Raw genomic sequence first — 19,896 nt, 5'->3', positions numbered from 1 at the left:
TATTCTTTGTAACAAAGTTTCCCAGGGACTGAAATTTAAGCCCCTTTTTTCTTTTAGTCTAAATTCTGAAAAGATGAAGAATCAGTTAATATCCTATTTCTCAAACTGAAGATTTGACTTATCTATCAACTAATTCTTTTCTGAAATGAATAGTCCTGATTCCTTTAGCCATCTCAAAAACCTTATTTTCCAAGTCCATACTAATTTCTACAATATTTCACTTTAAATGAATTCACTTTAAAATTTCTTCTTAAATACTAAGTTTGGGAAGAAGTGAATATAGTTGCTACCAATGTCAAATATAAGGGGAACGTAATTCATAAATTCCAAATATTATTGGGAACACATTCTCACTTCCCCTTTCATCTAAACTAAAAATCAAATTAAAGTAACAATACTGGGCTTATGATTCCGTCAGACTTGCTTTAATTTCCATTATATACGGTAATTCTACCATTTATTTTAGGCAGCTTTTGCCAGTTAAAAACAAAATAACTAGTAAGCAAAACTGGAGAAAATTCTTTTGCTAAATAAAATAAGTACCTTTACTGTAGGAAAGCCTTGCTGTGTTCTATCCTTTACTGAGCCACGGCTACCCTCAGTCAGGTACCGAGCTCGGTGCTGGGTCTCAGGCTGTACAACTATCTTCAGCTCCTTTCCCTCACTTTTAACAGGATACTGTCCGCACAACATAGGGCTCTTCTTTACTCCACTGCCTTTTTGGTTTTCCAATGTTCTGAGAAGTCAAAGCACAACACAGAAAGAGTATCAAGAAGAAGTTTTTTGGTTTTTGTTTGTTTTTTTTTTCTTTTACAAAAGTCATCTAAGGTAAAGGAAGGAACAGAAAAGGCAGTGTCATTAAAAACAACTGATAATCCTAACGACAAAATAAAACACAGCCTAAGGGAAGACACATTCCATAAGCAAAGTATCTTTTTAAACTTTTAAATAAAATTTAACTATACAATGCAAAAATAAAAGAAAGTAAATTGGACAGGGAAGACAACACCTATGTGTGGTAGGAGGAATGGAGGAAGAATGAATGTTAATGAACAGAAAAATAACAGGTAAGAGAATAGCGAATGTCACTATAACCTTTCACAATGCACTTCAGTCAAAACAAATTTAAAAAATTACACATATATTTGAGTGTAATATAAAACTATAAGATTAACTACCATTATTTTCTAATCAGACTTGCAATGCAAAAGAAAAGAGGGGTAGCAAAAAGAAATGAAGGCCTTAAAAAACAATCTAAAGTACATGTAGCATATATTTTTGGGGGATATCTTTTTCAGTACAATTTTTCTGAAAAAATTATAATAAAAAATCAGTGATCCAATTTTTATTGGGAAATCAGATTTATTCTAACCAATCTTTCCTAGAAGTACAATTTTTCACGGTGTTTTTAGTTATGATTAAATAATTAAAGCCTTTAGCATATAAAATCTTTATAATCTGGCCTTTACAGATAGGCAATCTATTTTTTAAAATTGTATTTCTAATATCTATTTGTTTATCATTCATTTGCTGTGTGGAATGTATGTTCAAAGAAAAATATTTCAACCGGTGGTTAGGACTTTAGGTCAACACCTTTCATTTGAGGCACTGCAAATATGTGATAAAATAAATATAAAACAATACTATTAGTTTTAAAACAGATTTAAAATTACCCATGTACATTTTAAAATAGAGTCAGGGCCTATACTGCTTTCTGTATGCCTCACATTGAAAATACAGGAGCTAAGAGATGACTATGGACAAAATCTCCAAAAGCAAACAGATCCCAGGAGGAATGTTATGATTTCAAACAAAGAAGAGCAACAGTGGCTAAGAAGCCTTAAACCTGCCCCTAATGTTTAACCCTCCAGCTCTAAGTTGTTGCCTCTATTATCAATAACAAAAAGAAGAAATGCTGTACTCTCAATGAAACCAGGCACTGGGATGAACCTCATAGTGAGGAAAGGGACAGAAGGATGGAGAAGAGAAGAAATGTGAAGTAAGACTGACTAGGTAAGTGGGAGAGTTCTGAGGGCTGGTACTGTGCTCCATCGTTTTCACATTCCCTGAACCTTGCACAATTCCTGAAGCTGCAGGTGCTGAGAAAATAGTTGTTGTTGCAAATAGGAAAAAGAAAGGGACAAAGAAAAGAAAGCAGAATAAAAAGAGTTCCTATAATATCAAGATGAAGAAGACTGGATCCTCGGATTCCTGGCCAAGGAATGCCATTCATGTAAGTTTCACATACTTAAGTCAAAGATTACCCGTGTAAGTCATTTAAAAGGCCCTGCAAGAATACATTCTATGAATCAAAGTACTGAGTTGAAACTGGAACAATGGGCAACAAATCCTATTTTTCTGTTCATCATTCTAGGTAGAAATTCAAACATGTGCTCTCAATACAATGTGCAGTCCCTTACATATGAAACTCTACAATTGTATCATTTTATATTTATTTTTAAATTCAAAGCAAAAAAATTCACTTACTGAAACTATGTAAAAACACCCCCTAAATATTCAATGAAAAGGACCAAAAGAAAATATAGTAAAATACTAATAGGAGTTGTATCGAGTGACTAAATTATAGGTTATTTATTTTCTTCTATTTTTCTGCATGTTTGTAATTAATATCTATTAATTTTATAATAGAAAAGGGAAAACTTTAGCTCGAATTATAAGGAAAATTTAGCATACCAATGAATTTGGCAAGACACAGTTTTTATATTCACTTAAGCTAGCCAAGCTAGTATTGATGAGGATAAACAGATAAAAACAAGTTTTATTATTTTAGTAAAACAAAATATTTCATTTGGGATGAAGACTAGTGAGTGAGTTGACACAGTATACACATTATGGCTTAAAGAATAGTCCATGTAACTAAACAATTTTTGAAATGATACTTTTAAAAGCCCTTAAAACTACTTTTATTCTCTAAGGCTTAAATGTACAGATGGAATACATATATATTTAGATCTTCAGACATGTACAACAATGAAAATGTCAACTAATTCTTAGAAAAGAAGTCAGTGAAATTAGTAATTTTTAAGGCACAATGGCTTACAGTTAATTGTATGGGATTTTACTTCTAAATGGCATCCAAAAAGCTAAGTCCTTTGTCTTATTATATTCTATTCAGAAGTCTTAAAATGGCATTCTAATTCCTATGTGCTATGTATCCTTCTAGTTGTCTGTCACACAAAAAAATAATTTACACTACAAAATGCCTAAAAGGAGTTTCACATTACATTATACCTTAATTTTCAGGACTATCTAGAAAAAACATAAGCCTACTGATGCTCAGAACATTTAGTTGAAGAATTTAAGAACGTGGCTAAGGAATGTTTAAATATTGAGTAATTTTTTTTTTAAGTGACTTTGGTTTTTTAATAAACTCTCTTATATAATACCTTAATTATACAAAAATGCTATTTCCATCTTGAAGATCAATAAACTGCTGTTTATAACATATTTCAGAGTACATTTCCTACAATTCAGTATTATATAAATTGTAAATTTATGGCACATTATGATATCTAAGGCTATATATACCTTATCCCTCAAAAGATTTCTGAATTTCTTTCATGTTTCTAATGCCTTTCTTATTGAAGAGTATAGGACTTTAGCTTGAGATCCTCTTAATAACTGCTTTCAAAAGCCTATGTTTCAATATATTTACATATTGCTTTATCCTTTCCTTGATATAGTTCTTATCTATTCAAAATTTAAACTTCTTCCACCACTTCTATTTGCCAGTGTCAAATATTTTTCCATTACCTAAGAAGCTGGACATTTCTTCTGCTGCTTGATGAGTTTCTGTTCCATGAATTATTTCATGAGAGATTTTGTCTCGACAAATGTTATTATACTTTCCCTGGGTAACCTCAAATCATTTCTAAGATATATCTATCATACAAAAGCAGAAGCAGAAAAGATGTAGGTCAAGATCTCTCTTAACAGGAACTGCAAATGATATGTGTTGACTAACCCTATGTCAAAATTCTATTTGTTCTTCATTTGGACCTTTAATGTTTATTTCAGTATAACAATGAAAATCTCTCTTTTGGAACTTAAAAAAACAAAAAAACCAAAAAACCTTTTGCATTGAAACCCAAATAAACGCATGCTCGTATTTAATGACAGATATACATGAGCCTTTTAAATCTGTGCTACTACATTTCAGAGCATTATTCTATAGCTACTAGTTCTACAAGTATGTTTTGAAATTAGCTCTAATGGTAACATTTTAGGAAAAGGTTAGTCTTGTTTTCTTTTAGATAATTTTTTAATCTGGACTTCCTAAAAAGAAAAAACATTTAAATGTTTATTTTTATTTAACTACATCACTCCAAAGGGGTTTTAAGTGAGAGTAGAGAAGAAAATAATATAAAATAATTATGCTTAAATGGTAGATATTGCTTAAAAATGTACTGAGAGAACATTTAAGAACAAGTTAAATATACATTAAGAATACTCTCCATAATAGTCAACCAGATTACTAACTTAAAAGATAAGAATGATGTCATCAAGTAGTAAACCAACCAAAAGCTTCTGCATCACTCTTTGTAACAACCTGAAATTGTAGGAGATTCTGGGTCAACTAAAGGACCATAATCTGCCTCCCCAAAAAGTAATCTCTTAAAATCCACTGAATTAAATTTGGTCAAAATTATATTGAATGTAATAGGAAAATGTAACTAAAAGTCTAGCAATTAAATATAATAAAAGTACTAAAAGAATTTTAAAAAGTTAAAAATAAGTCATAGTATTCTATACTGTAGCAATAAATATTCTATAATATGGCCATTGAAATATATTTATTTACAAATATATTTATAGTGGGTGCTGCAGACTGGCAGAGATGAATGAGAACTCAAATATGTACCATGATCCTGTTCTATCATGCTTTCAATACATAAACCCAGAATCACAGGGGAAAAAAATTAGTGATCTATTTACTTTTTTTTAAAGGTCAGGAGAATGTATTAAAGAAAAAGCTTAAAATAAATACAAGAATCAATGCAGCTTTTTCTTGTTTTCATCAAATAAAAGAGAAAGTCAAACCCTTAACAGACATGGAAATGGGTTGAACCATATGGGGAGACAACATGAAAGAACACAAACTAGCCCTTTTTGAATGTGTTGAAGTTGTTTAACTACAGCCATTACACTGCTAGTTATTTGTCTGAGTAAAAATATTTTTAAATCCTTTTAAAATATAAATCCATTTGAAATTTAAAAATTATGTCAAAACAGATTATTTTCTACTACTTAATCATACTCATAATAAGATACCTATTGCTAAAATCTATTAATGTTTTTCTCTAGCGAAACTTGGTAATTTTAAGTTCGAATTCTCATGTATTTCAATGATAAAATCAGTATTTGCTTTTATATTCAAACTTAAGCTGAGCAATTACAAAAAGTGGGGAATGATTTATTTTTCTTGCTTGTTTTGCACAATGGTGATAAAACTTTAAAAAATGTGAATACCAACCCATTTCCTGCTTTTGAGTTGCCTTTGTTGTCCGTGGTAAGCTGAGAAAGCACATAGTGAGGTGCTTTGGCACTGTCGGCATCAAATATATCCATATTAGATTCTTCACAATCTCGTCGTTTGACCCCCGGCCTCTGCTTTGGATTTCGTTTTCGTGATTTACGAGGTACCTCAGTGTTATCATTGTAGGAACTGGTGCTCATGTTACTGAAGTTGGAGGGGGAATCCTCCATCCACATACTGCAGCTCTGCTCTGATTCCAATCCACACCCCTCATCCTGGCAGGACATCCGACTGTTATCCAGCAAGTCCTCAGGTGGTGGTGAGATGTACAAGACTGTGTGCCTCTTCGGTGTTGATGGATGCTGCTGAACTGTGTTACTGGTTAACTGCTTTTCACTTACCCCTCTGTTACTTACCCCCAAGGCTGAGGAGCAGCTCTCCACTTGCATAGCCTTGCTGTCGGTGACTGAGGTAGAATAAATGGTAGGGCTGGAAGAGGTGGTAAAGGAGCTGCAAGCACCGCCCATGGAGGAAGAGGAGGGAGCTGAAGAAGCATCTGCGGTGTACAATTTAAGAGTAAATACACTATACATGTTTTCACCTATGCTGGCTAGCAGTCCCATTGAAAATGTGATTTGTGAACTGATTGTTTTTCCCCAAAATGAATAGTTGGAATTTGGTTAAGTTTTAGAATATAAATGCTTCAAGCAATACAAAGCCTAAAAAACGCAATTTTAAAAAATGCCCAAATAGCAATATTTTACTTGTGTTAGAATTGATAGATTTTAAAAAATCTAATTTAATGTTTAAAGCTGTAAAGCAAGAATAAAGCTTTTATTGCCTCAGCTGGATATTCTGCTGAATTTTAATCATTTAAAATAATAAAGAAAACCCCAATATGAAATATAAGCTTGTGGTCCACATTCAATGCCAATTAAATAATTTATTATAGAATTTGAAAAGTGGGACTGTGCTTAGCCACAAAATATTAAAATAAGTTTCTAACCTATGAAGCAGAGAACTACAGGTCATTTTTAATGCAGACACTCCCTGCTTCAGAGGCAAATCCTGGAATAAAAATATGAGAAAATAAATGAGAAAAGAGCTGCTGATTATTCCAGATATCAATTATAAAATGAGAAATAAATAGAAAAAATATATAATCAACTGAATTGGAGGCAAAATGGAACTGGTACCATCACTATGATTATTGTAAAATCTAGAATTAAAGTGAAAAAAGTTTGATTTGGAATATGCTGGGCTGTGGAAAATAAGGAAGTTAACCACTGAGGGTATCCAGAAGTTAGAAATGGCAGTTCAAAACCATGATCTCTAAAATAAATAAATCCATCCTTTATGGCAGAATGAAAAGCAGAGTAAGGACTGATTACTGGATGGATATTTCTTACAACATCCTTAATTACACACTCAGCAATTGGTTACCACTATCCAATACCCCTCTCTTTAAAGGGCCTGCTTGATTTTAACCAGTTAGGGAATTTCTTAATATGAGTAACAGTAACTTTTATTGACCGAAGTCTAACAAAAAAGAGGTTTAAACAAAAAAAAATTCTAGTCTTGGGGAAGGTTTTTTGTAAAAGCCATTTATTTATTACATCTAGCAAAAAAGATTTAAATAGACCTTTTCAAAATGGGTGGCAACTGGCAGAACAGCTTGTTGAAAAATAATACTACTTTAACCCTTAACAGCACAGCCTCAGAGGCATACTAATAACGTTAAGGTTGGACGTTTTTAGTTCTAAAATTTTAGAAATACCGTTTGATCTTGTATAAGATATAGAAAGGTTGATAATCATACACAAAACTAAAAATACATAATAACATTTAATTTAATTTAATACGGAGAACTAAAATATATGTTTAAAGCTAAAATTAGTTTTTATCTATAGCCAAGTATGCCACTGTGCTAAAGTGGTAGGATAAAACTTAAAACTGTGATGGGCAGTTATTGGAATTGCAATATTCTTATTAATTACAATGTACAGAGTGAAATGTTAAGAATGCCAATGTTCAGATAATCAAAAGCCAAGTGCCAAAGATCATTCTTAAAAACATGTACCAGAACACTTAAATTATTTGAAATCGCTAAATTCACCCATAATTTTTCACTGCTGTCAAAGCTGAAGAGCACAGTAATTAATATTAGCCATTAATGATGTAATCTACATAATGCCACATGGTAATATTTTTCCCAACTACCATAAGTCAAAGAACCTAGAGCAATAAGATGATACCAGTTCCATTTTCCAGTTTGTATCCTTGTCAAATGCAGTAGCTGAAATTGGAAAATTCAGTCACTTTAAACTGCATTCCAATTTAAAGAAAAATTTATCAATTTTGTATCATGCATTAATGCAATGTTTTCTTAGTAAATAAATACTTTAAAAGATTTGTAAAAACTACAAAATCTAGATGCTAATGTCAGTGATAGTTTAGGAGCTGATTTGTAGCCACTTTGGGTTTAAGTTAACAAGTTTTTTTTCTTGTTTTTTTTTTGAAAAATACTATAAAAATCATTAAAAAATAGAAAAGGTATTATGTATAACATTCCTCCATCTGTTCCAACTATTGGCAAAATTGAAACTAAATTTGTGTGTGTGTATAATAAGCCTCTGTTCTTCATCTTCAGAGAAATAAAAGTAGGCAGCATGCAGTATTTGCAGTGGAACACACAAAACATGCAGCATGAATGCTGTGAATGTGTATTTCTAAGAAGCTTCCCCCCACCGCCCGCCACCACCCCTTTGAATCTAAGTACCATGCACATGAGAATGCAGAATATGAACATCTCAGGGATCCCTGTCCATGACAGATGGAAAGTACCGGTGAAAACAATCATGAACTCAAAAGCAAGTCATATGATATTTATGAATTTAATATGCAAGACATTACCTAGCATTGCTCTACAGGTATATATGATTTTATCTTGCAAATCTTATCAAAACAGTCATGGTTATAAAACCCAATTGATATAATCATACATAAACGTCTGTTCTGGGACAGGTATGCCAAACTGTGATCTCATACCCTACATAAATTAAAATATTCTATACATTTTCCTTGGGCACCTAACATATAATTTTTATGTTTTACCTGCAGTTTCCTGGACATACTTATTAAATAAAAAAGTTCATTAGCACAAAACTATGAAACTGAAAACATAAACTCTGTCACAAGACAGCAGTAAGCATTCTCTAATTTAAAAATAGTATTACTTTTTAAAGCTATCTCAGTTTGAGTCTAAATTACAAAGATTCTACTCGTTTTAAGACTCTAACAAGACAATTTTTTTAAACTATAAAACTCTTTATAACAATATCAGTGTTACTTTGATGATCATGATAATGGTGTATAAAATCTTCACATAAAGATGTTACATTCTGGTTAGCAAGGGATCACCTAAGTGTAATAATGTTGCCAAATGAAGGGGTGAAGTGGAGAAATATGGGCCTCAATATGGGCCTCTTGAGAACACAGACATCTTTCTTAGACCCTCCCAATAACCTAACATAGTGTTTTGCATGTAGTAAAAATTCAACTTTTTTTTTCTTTGAGTAGGCTCCACATCCAGCGTGGAGCCCAAAATTCGGCTTGAACTCATGACCCTGAGATCAAGACCTGTAAAAATTCAACTTTTTTATTAAATTAATGGGAAGCCAATATTTGATACATATGTTGAATTATACTAAAATTATATTGGCCAACAAATGTACCAGTGTGCCCATGATAGACACATCAGGTTTAAAAAAAAAGGATGTACTACTCAAAGTGTTTATATTATTACTATAAAGGCATTACCTGATACCAGGGAAGGGTTTAGAAGTAACTTAAGAGTTTAGAGGTAACTATTCGCTATTTCTACAAAGAGTGTGCTAATAACTATCCTTTTTTTTTTTTTTTTTTTTTAAGATTTTACTTTTAAGTAATCTCTACCTCCAATGTGGGGCTCGAACTCACAACCCCGAGATCAAGAGTTGCATGCTCCACCGACTGAGACAGCCAGGTGTGCCCCAGTGCTAATAACTCTTTCGTGAAACTATATATAAGCCCTATTATCTACTTGTGTATCAATCCATAAACTGACTAAGAATAAAAAATCCTTAATATTATCTATTAAAAATGCATAAGTGATATTAAAAACACTTTAGATTTCTAAACACAAATTTCTCATTTCCAAGCAGTCCCAGAAAAGCACTAAAAAACATTCCTGGGAATACTGTAAATGTACTTAAAATATCTACAAAGACTTTTCAGTTACTAAATCATTAAATGTCAAGAAACAGCTTAATTGACATTCTGTAGAACTAAAATGCTAATGTAATCCTGCCTCATCTATATATTCTTTTTTAAGTTGTTATAAACAAAATATGCTAATTACCTCTCCTTCTTTTTTGGTTTTGAGTCTCCATTTTTATCTGTTAGGAATGTACAATGTTTCACTGCTACATATTAAAAATAAAAAATTCCAACATAAAAAATTTTATTAACTGGTTTTATTTTCTCACTAAGCAGAATAGTCATAATGTATTTCTATTGTATGCCTTTATAATTTTATTTGTTCTTTAAATCCCTTACCAATCCTTCATAAAGTTGTAAGTTTTTAAATTTTTTTCTTAAACTTATTCTCTTACCTAAGTAACACATGAATAAAATTTTATTATTCGTTTTTTCTTTTATGAAAAAATTATCTTTGAATCTAGGGGAATTTTATTTTTCTATAACATTTTCTGTGACTAGAGAGCATGGTAAACCAAAGGGAAAACCCACTTCTATATTTACTAAAAGGCATTTACAATCTCAGAATAGATTAATTCTAAAATGTGTAAGTGAAGTTATCACATACATAGTGTTCTATGTCTACATCTAACAATCTATTATTAGCATGAGCCAATTACCAGGCCAAATGCCAGTAATGATGGTAAACTGAAATTGTATATTCTTATATGCTTTTAAGAACCAATGGAATCATTAAGGTTCACTATGAGTATTCAAAGTAGCTGGGATAAAAAGAGTGGCAGATAATGCCTTCCCAGATACCCTAGAATTTATAAGTATTATTAGTTTGATGAGAAAGATGAAAATGGGACTTTTAAATGCTACCACATATAGAAACTCGTGTAGATTTTATATATTCCTTGCTTAAACTAAGTTTTGAAATTAAGAACTATTAGTTCTAGATTTGTGAACTAGAAATTATTTTAATTACTGTATCATTTTAGTGCTTAAAATACCATAAAAAAAGACATGACACTTTATATGGAACTAACTACACTTTTATAGAAAGCTTTGAAATTGGAAACATTCTTTAAAGTCCCTAAAAGAAACAAATACCTTTCACTAATTTAAAAGATGTGACAGAAATGACATTTAACTGAGCTTCCAAGATGAAAATGTGATCCTTTAGCATTTAAATATGCACATATATTTTATAACTTTCCAACATCCAGGCAAAATCAGTTGAGCTGCCTAAAAATGTCATGAAAACAAAAGCCATAAAATTTTGCAAGTGTGCTTAAGTGAACCAATAGTGGAACGGAGAAGGAGTAAACCACTGACTGTTCAGAAAATAATCTTAAAAAACAATCCAGATATTTCTGGTCTAAAACACTTATTGTTCAACCTTAGTTATCCTTTTTAAGTATTTCATTTTTCTTTCTGGTAACAAAGACTTCAAATCTAAACATCTTGCCTGATAAAAGTCACCAGATACAAGGACAAAATTTCAGATCAAAGAAGAAAGATATCAAGAGAAAAAAATTATAAGGCCAAGATTCATGTTGCTAAGGGATTGAAAAATCTAGAACACACAAAGTGGCTGCAAACCTGCTTTGTCAACACCTTACATGCCAACCTTCGTTTTCTACTTTTCTTCTTCTTCTTCTTATAGTATTAATGTAAAGTTTAAAACTTTACAAAGAGTTTTTAGTTTCAATCAGTATCAATCCACTATTTAGAAACAAAAAAAGAAAGGAAGGAAGGAAGAAAGAAAGAAAGAAAAAAAGACTTATGAAGAAGTCTGAAAACGAGACCGACCTATACCCTGGGTGAGATTGGATGGGTTAAGTGTCTCTGGCACTATTTGTCTTCACTATTGACAGACACTGTCACACAACCCACCACACGATGCCTGTCTCTGAATGGCGAAGCTAGAATGCAAGTTAAGTGTATTAATAGAAAAAACAACTAGCATCCCAGCATATAAAATAAGCAATCCAGATTACTTTACCAAAAGCAAAAGCAAAAAACAAAAATTGTAGGGTTGATCATTTAATTTACATGTTTAACAATTTCAATTTCCCATTTGTACTTTTCCCACCCAACATAAGTTTACATGCCACAATAAGCAATGTTTTAAAACAAACTTAAAAAAAAATTATCAACATCCAAATAAATGCCATGTGGAAAAATTTCTTATCCAAAATTTTTGTTAACTCATATTCACCAATTTGTTCTCCTGTTTACTAATGCAATCTAATCCATAAGCCAGAATGCTCTCTTTCTTAGATGTTTTTAGGCTGTGCCTTTACCCAAATTCTCTTATAGAGTAGAAGAGAATATGCTCTGACCAATACACTCAAGCAGAAAGACATAATCTGTATTTTAGCAGAAAAAGAATCTTTTCATTTCTCAGGCCAACTTTCACATACTTCTTTATACCCCTAAAAAAAAGTTACCAATTTTCACTTTTAAACTACATACATTTTTGATCCTAGAGGCTCTATTTTAAAAAAATAATTAGCACTGTTGCTGAAGCTGAAATGTTTGTTACTGATTTATTGGACACCATCTTTTTCTTCCCCAGGCCAAGAAATTGCCAGTCAGGGTTCTAATACTACACAATAATTATTCTATTTTTAATCTAAATTCTCCTAAAATAATTATTTTTACCTTGACAGAGTGACATTAATATATTCACAAAATATTTATTAAAGAATGTTTCCCAGGGGCGCCTGGGTGGCTCAGTCAGTTAAGCGGCCGACTTCGGCTCAGGTCATGATCTCGCGGTCCGTGAGTTCGAGCCCCGCGTCGGGCTCTGTGCTGACAGCTCAGAGCCTGGAGCCTGTTTCAGATTCTGTGTCTCCCTCTCTCTGACCCTCCCCTGTTCATGCTCTGTCTCTCCCTGTCTCAAAAATAAATAAAACATTAAAAAAAAATTTTTTAAAAAAATGCTTCCTGAAAAATAAAATGTTTAGAAAAATTGTAAGTGTTCTGACATTTATAGCAATATTTTAAATATATCTAAGCATGGTGTAAGACATGTACTAGGTATATATTATGCAATTTGGTGGAGGTTTTTTGTTTTTATTAAAAAAATTTTTTTAAGTTTATTTATTTATTTTGAGAAGAGAGAGAGAAAGTAAGCAGTGGAGGGGCAGAGGTGGGGGGTGAGGTGAAGAGAGAGAGAGAACCCCAAGCAGACTCCTTGCTGTCAGTGCAGAGCCCAACCTGGGGCTTGAACTCACGAACCATGAGATCACAACCTGAACCGAAACCAAGAGTTGGACGTGTCACTGAGTCACCGGGCGCCCCTGCAATTTTTTTTAAATCATTTCCTATTGGAAAAGAAAGATGCTTTCTATGATCCAGTGATTTCAGTACTACCGGGCAGCATCACTGGTCACTACTGGATGAAGAGACTAAAGCCCAGAACAAATCCTTTACCTCAAGTAGATTAAACACAAAGGGGAGTACTTACACTAGCTGATAACTATATTTATCACAATGTCAAAAACTCCAAGAAGTACGGGGGAAAAAAAAAAAAAAAAGACAATCATTTTACTACTTGAAAGGGAATGTTAAGACAAAAACAGAGATTATCACTATATTAACTTAGATAAGAATTAAAAAGAACAAGTCTGAAGGATGCTATTTGAAGGTCACCTCAATGCTTTATCATATAATACACTTTAATATATTTAGGTTAAATAATAAAGGTACTCCTGCCAACTCTAGTCCAATGTCTTCACATTTCTTTGTTTTAGACTAGGAGACCAAAAAGGGGAAAGAAAATAGTTTTTGTATCATTAAAATCTTGTAATATAATTAATCAGATTTTACATCTGGGTCTGTATTAGAGTAGATACTGGATTCAACTGCAGACAAAACAAAGTGTCTAAGCAAAAAACAGAAGGTGAGTCATACATTGCCCTACCAGCAGTTTTGATACCCGATCATGCAAATGTATCACTTTACTTAAAAAAAAAAAAAAAAAAAAGGAAGAGAATTCGAGGAAGAACTCTTAAATAGTCACCTTTCAGAACATCCCTTTGGGAAATGTCTGTTCTCCCTATGACTCATCATATTCTATCAATGTCTGTTTTAGAGACAAGGGCTCCTATTGAGAGAGTGTCAACATGAAAGAATAAGTCAGAATGTAAATACCATGCCCCAAAAGCGGCTCTATCTTGGCTGACAGGCAAAAATTCAAAATAAGGTAAAACACAGACTGGATGAGAATAGAAAGAAAAAAGCAAAATAAGTTTAAAAACCTTATTTCTATAAAAATAAGATCTATTTTTTAAAACCTTATTAACAAGTGAACACATGAACAAATGAACACATGATACACATTATACAAATGAACAAATGAACACATGATACACATGTGGGAGAAAAGTCAATGTTTACTGAATGATCACTAATTGTTAGGTAATGTTAAGCATTTTACATATTTATACTACTAATAATCTTAAGAAAAAGTTGGTATCAATGTCTATTCACAGGGGCAATATTACAAATTTATTTAACTTCCACAAAATTCTGTCTATATGATAGAAATGATAGTAATGAGATTCAAATTAGATCCTTAAGATTCCAAAACCCGTATTATAATACATGTGTACGTGCATGTGTGTATGAGTGATATCTAGAATATGCCTGTATAGTCCTGGCACTTTGAGGTGCTTTCTCATTTATTTTCTGATTTTTTTTTTTTTTAATGTTTTTAATTTTTTTTTTTTCAACGTTTTTTTTTATTTATTTTTGGGACAGAGAGAGACAGAGCATGAACGGGGGAGGGGCAGAGAGAGAGGGAGACACAGAATCGGAAACAGGCTCCAGGCTCCGAGCCATCAGCCCAGAGCCTGACGCGGGGCTCGAACTCACGGACCGCGAGATCGTGACCTGGCTGAAGTCAGACGCTTAACCGACTGCGCCACCCAGGCGCCCCTATTTTCTGATTAAATTTAATTGACAGTAACACCTTTTCATGAAGGAATGACATGGGGAGGAATGAGTTTTACCTCAGTGGGCTAAATAAATACTACTGATGGAGATCTACTTGCATTTATGAATGAAAAGATAAGGTACCCTCACTTATGCCAAAAATAAGTTCACCAAGCGTCCTATATAGCTCATACCTTTATTACCTTTCTAAATGTTTATTTATTTATTTTGACAGAGAGAAGAGCACATGCATGAGAGAGAGCTGGGCAGGGGCAGAGAGAGGGAGACAGAGAATCCCAAGCAGGCTTCAGGCTATCAGCACAGAGCCAGTGCGGGGCTCGAACTCACGAACCATGAGATCATGACCTGAGCTGAAATCGAGTCGGAAACTTAACCAACTGAGCCATCCAGGTGCCCCACCTTTATTACTTTTTAAAAACATAGTTGATTGGACATTTTGACTTACTTTTTTTTAACTTTTTAAAAAATAATTTCTACCTTTTTAAAATTTATTTATTTTGAGACAGAGAGAGAGAGAGGGAGGGAGAGAGAGAGTATGTGTAAGTGGGGGAGAGGCAGAGAGAGAGGAAGAGATAAAGAATCCCAAACATGTTCCATACTGTCAGTGTGGAGCCCAATGTGGGGCTCAAACCTGTGAACTGTGAGATCATGATGTGAGCTGAAACCAAGAATCAGACGCTTAACTGACAGAGCCACCCAGGCACCTCATTTTGACTTATTTTAATCAACTGCCACATGGGGTTTTTTAAAATATGAAATATTTAAAATTAATACTTATGTTTCCTTTGCTCATATTTTAACAAATGCTAACATTTTACTACATATGATTTTATGTTTAAGAGAAGAAAAGTAACAGAAACAGATGAAATCTCTTGTTGTATCCTACCCTAATCCCTCCTCCTCACTCCTGCCCCAGCTGGAGTACTATTTATATAATTTTATTCGTATATTTACACAACTAATTGTTATAAAACAACTACTTATGGCAATTAGTATGGTAACACCTTTTACTTATGATATCATCAATCTTATTGGTGATACAAGAAAGTAAGTCCACTTCTGTGCATTGCTTTGTTAATGTGAAATTGTATAAAATACATACAGATAGAAACGGTGTCTATTTTATGTATGTATTTTGTCTATGAAAGGTTGAAAATCTGTGAGAAGTTTTAAAATGCTAATCTACAGACTCAGGTAATATAAAAATGTGCTTTTTCTAAGAAACAGAATAAATCGCAGTTATTTATAAAGTTGTTGCTAAAAATTATCAAGAGGACAACATTTAAGGAATAAATCAACAACAAGTTGTGTGTACTTTTTGTCAACGATAATTCATAATACAGTTAGCCTCTTGAATTAGTACTTGTTTCTGAATTAACCATTATGGCCCAAGTTTGTTTATGCTTTTCATTTTAATAGCGCAGATGTTAACATAAATCTATATACACACACATATATATTTCTGTATGTATAAATGTATACATTTAGATTTACTATATAATTACAATAAAAAGACAGAATAAGGAGTAGGGTTTTTATTTTTTATTAAAAAAATTTTTAATGTTTATCTAATTTTGAGAGACAAAGAGCAGGAGTGGGGGAGGGGCAGAGATACAGAGGGAGGGGCAGAGAGAGCAGGAGAATCCAAAGCAAGCTCCACGTTGCTGTCAGTACAGAGCCGGATGCAGGGTTTGAATCCACGAACTGCAAGATCACGACCTGAACTGAAGTCGGCCGCTTAACCAACTGAGCCACCCAGGTGCCCCAAGAGGAGTAGAGTTTTTAAACGTACTTGCAACATGTTTGTAACTAGAATCTGACTTCCTTCTGAGGTGGTCCTGTTTTCTAGAAAAAGCAGAAATGGCCATATGGAACAACCACATTAACTCATACTTTAGCTCACCACATCAATATATAGGTTACAAAGGTGAATCATCTTTCCAGGTAATGAGTTTTGAGTTTAATTTTAGGAATAGTATACTAAATAAATGGCCAAAACTCTGAAATATGTTTACCTAGTTAACCTAGGACAGCAATCAAAGACAAACTGGCTCTCAAAATTTATTCAACTCAAGAAAATGCAAATTATATAACTATAAATACTTTCTAACATAGTAAATAAGTTGTGAATCACTTTTATTAAAACTTAATATTCTTCTAGAAATCATATTCCCATTTTTTCTTTTTTTTTTTAATTTGAGAGAGTGAGCGTGCGCAAGCAGGGGAAAGGGGCAGAGGGAAAGAGAGAGAGAGAATCTTAAGCAGGGTCCACAATCCATGCAGAGCCAGAGGTGGGGCTCAATCCTACAAGCCCAGGATCATGATCTGAGCCGAAATCAAGAGTCAGATGCTCAAGTGACTGAGCTATCCGGGCACCCCCATATTCCCATTTTGTAGGTCTTGAAACTTGCAGAGTTAAAGGGGAGTATGGCTTTTCCAATTCAATATCCTACACACTGCTTAGTCCAGGAACTACAGTTTCCTTAAGTGAAATAACAGCACACAATTCTCTGAAGTGCAGTAGCAAGAAGAAAAGAACTTAGACCCCAGCAGGAAAGAAGAGAGGTAGCTTGTGCCTGGAAGCAATGAGATATGATGATGATGCAAATTGTCTAGCACAATTCCTCTTACATAGTAGGAACTCAAAAATGGTAACTTACAGTTTCTTTAATTCATTTTTTTATACAGTCTGTTGTTATCGATGGTTTAGAAATTCCTATGATTTTATTAGGTGATTAAGATGTCTGAAACAAATTGAAACATGGTTGTCCTTCTTTGATTACAGGACATTCATTTAGCTCTCTCGTGTCCTCTCCTCTAATATAAATAGCACTCAATTAGGTTCTTTCAGTATAGCAAATACCTGTTAGATACTTGTGATTTATTAACTGCTACAGCACAAAATTCAAAGCACTATTTAATAAGTCTCTCTCTTCCAACAGAAAAGTTTATTAGATGTATCACTTCACGTAAAGTTATTAACTAAAATTACAGCCTTTTTAAAAACCTGTAGTCCGCTAACTAGTAGAGATAGTCAACAGACATTTCAATTTACATGCCTAATCTGCTGGTATACCTACACATGCTAAAAAGTGTCTTAAGACTGTATTACTTCTAGAAGTATTAATATATAATTACTGAAAGTAACAATTTTACAAAAACAAATAACAAAAGAATCACCAATTATTCTTAAGATTCTCTGGCTGAATTATAAAACCTATGGTTTGATTAATTATTCATTGTTTATCTCATGAATTAGAATAAAAATTATAAAGAAACCTTAAACAGTTACTTAGCAAAATCTTATTTTGATATAAACTAATAAACATAATGCCATATACCAAAATGAAGAAAAACAGTCTAGGATAGAAAAAGAAAACAATCTGATTTCTTAAAATGAAGATTAAAGTTTATTGTTCACTTCTGTGAAAGACTTCCTATTTTAATTAAGTAAATCTAAGGATTAAAAATTATAAACATGTAAGTAGGTTAAAAAAATACTTGATTGGTATATGAGTTATATATCAATAAAGCTGTTATTTAAGAAAATTGCCTGCCATATCTTTTTGCAAAAACTCCCTCAACTCTGGTGTCACTGTTTTAGTTTTCTAAAATAATACTTGCATTTTAGTTCTTTATAACCTATACTATAGGATTCCCCTCACCCCACAAAAAAAACCCAAATAACAAAAAGAATCCTTTCACAATTTGCATTTCTTGAGCAACTCCTTATTTTGCCAAAAATGCCATTAATTCATTTGGATAACTTTTTTTGTGTTAGGAAAATGGCCCATCTTAACTACTAAGAACTTATACTAATGTTCAGAAGGTCTGTATTTCTAAAACTTATTCATTCACATATTGAACCTTGAACTCTCAACTACCGTTCTAGTGGGACAAAAGCAGAGGTCTTTAAAAAATGAGGAGTACAATTTGAAGACTGGCGACTCTCAACTACACCTCCCAGATTCTGACACTTGGCCCATGGAGAGGAGAGGAGTGGTGTAGAAGTAATCTCTCTTTCTCCCAGCCCCAACTCTGAAACTTACCAGATAAAAAGAATTTACTGATGGGAGTATGTAAAAGTGTGAATAGTATACAAGCAGAAAAATTTTAAGAGATACTTTTTTACCCAATATTCTGGATTGTGGATTAGCAGCACCATGTTTACTCATTCCCTCAGTAATATGTAAAGGGAAAAAAATCTAGATTGGCGAATCTGAGAAACACATTTTTAATAATTAAGTAATAAAAAAAAGTACATGAACACCTACATGCCCAGCCTCTAAATTTTAAAATTTAAATTGATTTAGAACTTGTGAAACACAAACCTTTATGGCAGAACTAGAAGTCTGTTCCCACCAGGCCCTCATACCTGATAGCAGCCAATCCGGCTCCTTCAAAACTCTGAAGAATTAACTACATCAAGAGTCATCATTTTTATGCATTTCATATTTAAACAGCAAATGTATAGATTTAAAAAAAAAACCCACAGAAGTCTAAATTAATGTGCCTTTCCCTAAATGTCAAGTCTTTTGGTCAGGAAACACTGAGTAACTGGTAATTTACTCCAAATCCTTCTCTTTGACAGTTATGTCACTAAATATATTAATATGTTAAATAAAAAAGCAACTCTATAATGATATACACTAACTAATTTCCCTACAATAATTACTCTGTAATGTAAACTCTCTTACCTATAATGTTATATGACAAAAACTATTTTACCAATAAGACAGAATCCTAGAATAATATTATATTGGTTACTAAAGTTATATAAAAAAAAGTTACAAATGACTTGGTTGTAGACCACAGAAACTTTCTGTATGTGAATATAAGACAACTGTCAATGTCACCCCCTTACTCTCTTCATCATCTTTATAATGTGAATAACTTCTCAATCTAGCAAGAATTTATTACTTCAGAATACGTCCTTCGGTTAATTCTCTTATTTTTATGATTTTTCAACTCATATCTTTCAATTTAATTTATGTGGATAGGATTTTCTGAAATATATGGAGGGAGGGAGGATCAACATTCTATTAGTGATTCAAATTCAAGAATTTTCAATATTTATATATAACAATTTGAAACTGAGTTTGGCATTATTTAAAAGGAAGTGTTCTTTTCCAAACCTAACTGACATTTTTTCAGCTTTTAAAAGGAACTGGATCTACTGTCAACAGATGTTA

General features: G+C 32.7%; 1 protein-coding gene across 10 annotated transcripts in view; it reads right to left on the bottom strand.

The window, feature by feature from the left end:
- The window catches only part of NFAT5 (nuclear factor of activated T cells 5), a 117,571-nt gene that overhangs the window by 50,919 nt on the left and 46,756 nt on the right, over window positions 1–19,896 (bottom strand). For 4 of the 10 annotated variants that reach the window (XM_019455410.2, XM_019455411.2, XM_019455412.2 and 1 more), the window contains 2 exons: window positions 5,495–6,053; window positions 544–736 (listed from right to left, as the gene is read on the bottom strand). In XM_019455410.2, coding sequence (XP_019310955.1) covers window positions 544–736; window positions 5,495–6,053 — 752 coding nt within the window. Of the gene's footprint in view, window positions 1–543; window positions 737–5,494; window positions 6,054–6,503; window positions 6,566–11,551; window positions 11,665–19,896 lie in introns of those variants that run through there. The other 6 variants (XM_019455417.2, XM_053906605.1, XM_053906603.1 and 3 more) reach the window with 5 other exon arrangements.

This window comes from Panthera pardus, unplaced genomic scaffold (assembly GCF_024362965.1).
Source record: "Panthera pardus isolate Hobbes unplaced genomic scaffold, ASM2436296v1 HiC_scaffold_19, whole genome shotgun sequence".
NCBI lineage: Eukaryota > Metazoa > Chordata > Mammalia > Carnivora > Felidae > Panthera > Panthera pardus.
This window is presented reverse-complemented; position numbering and strand designations above follow the sequence as displayed.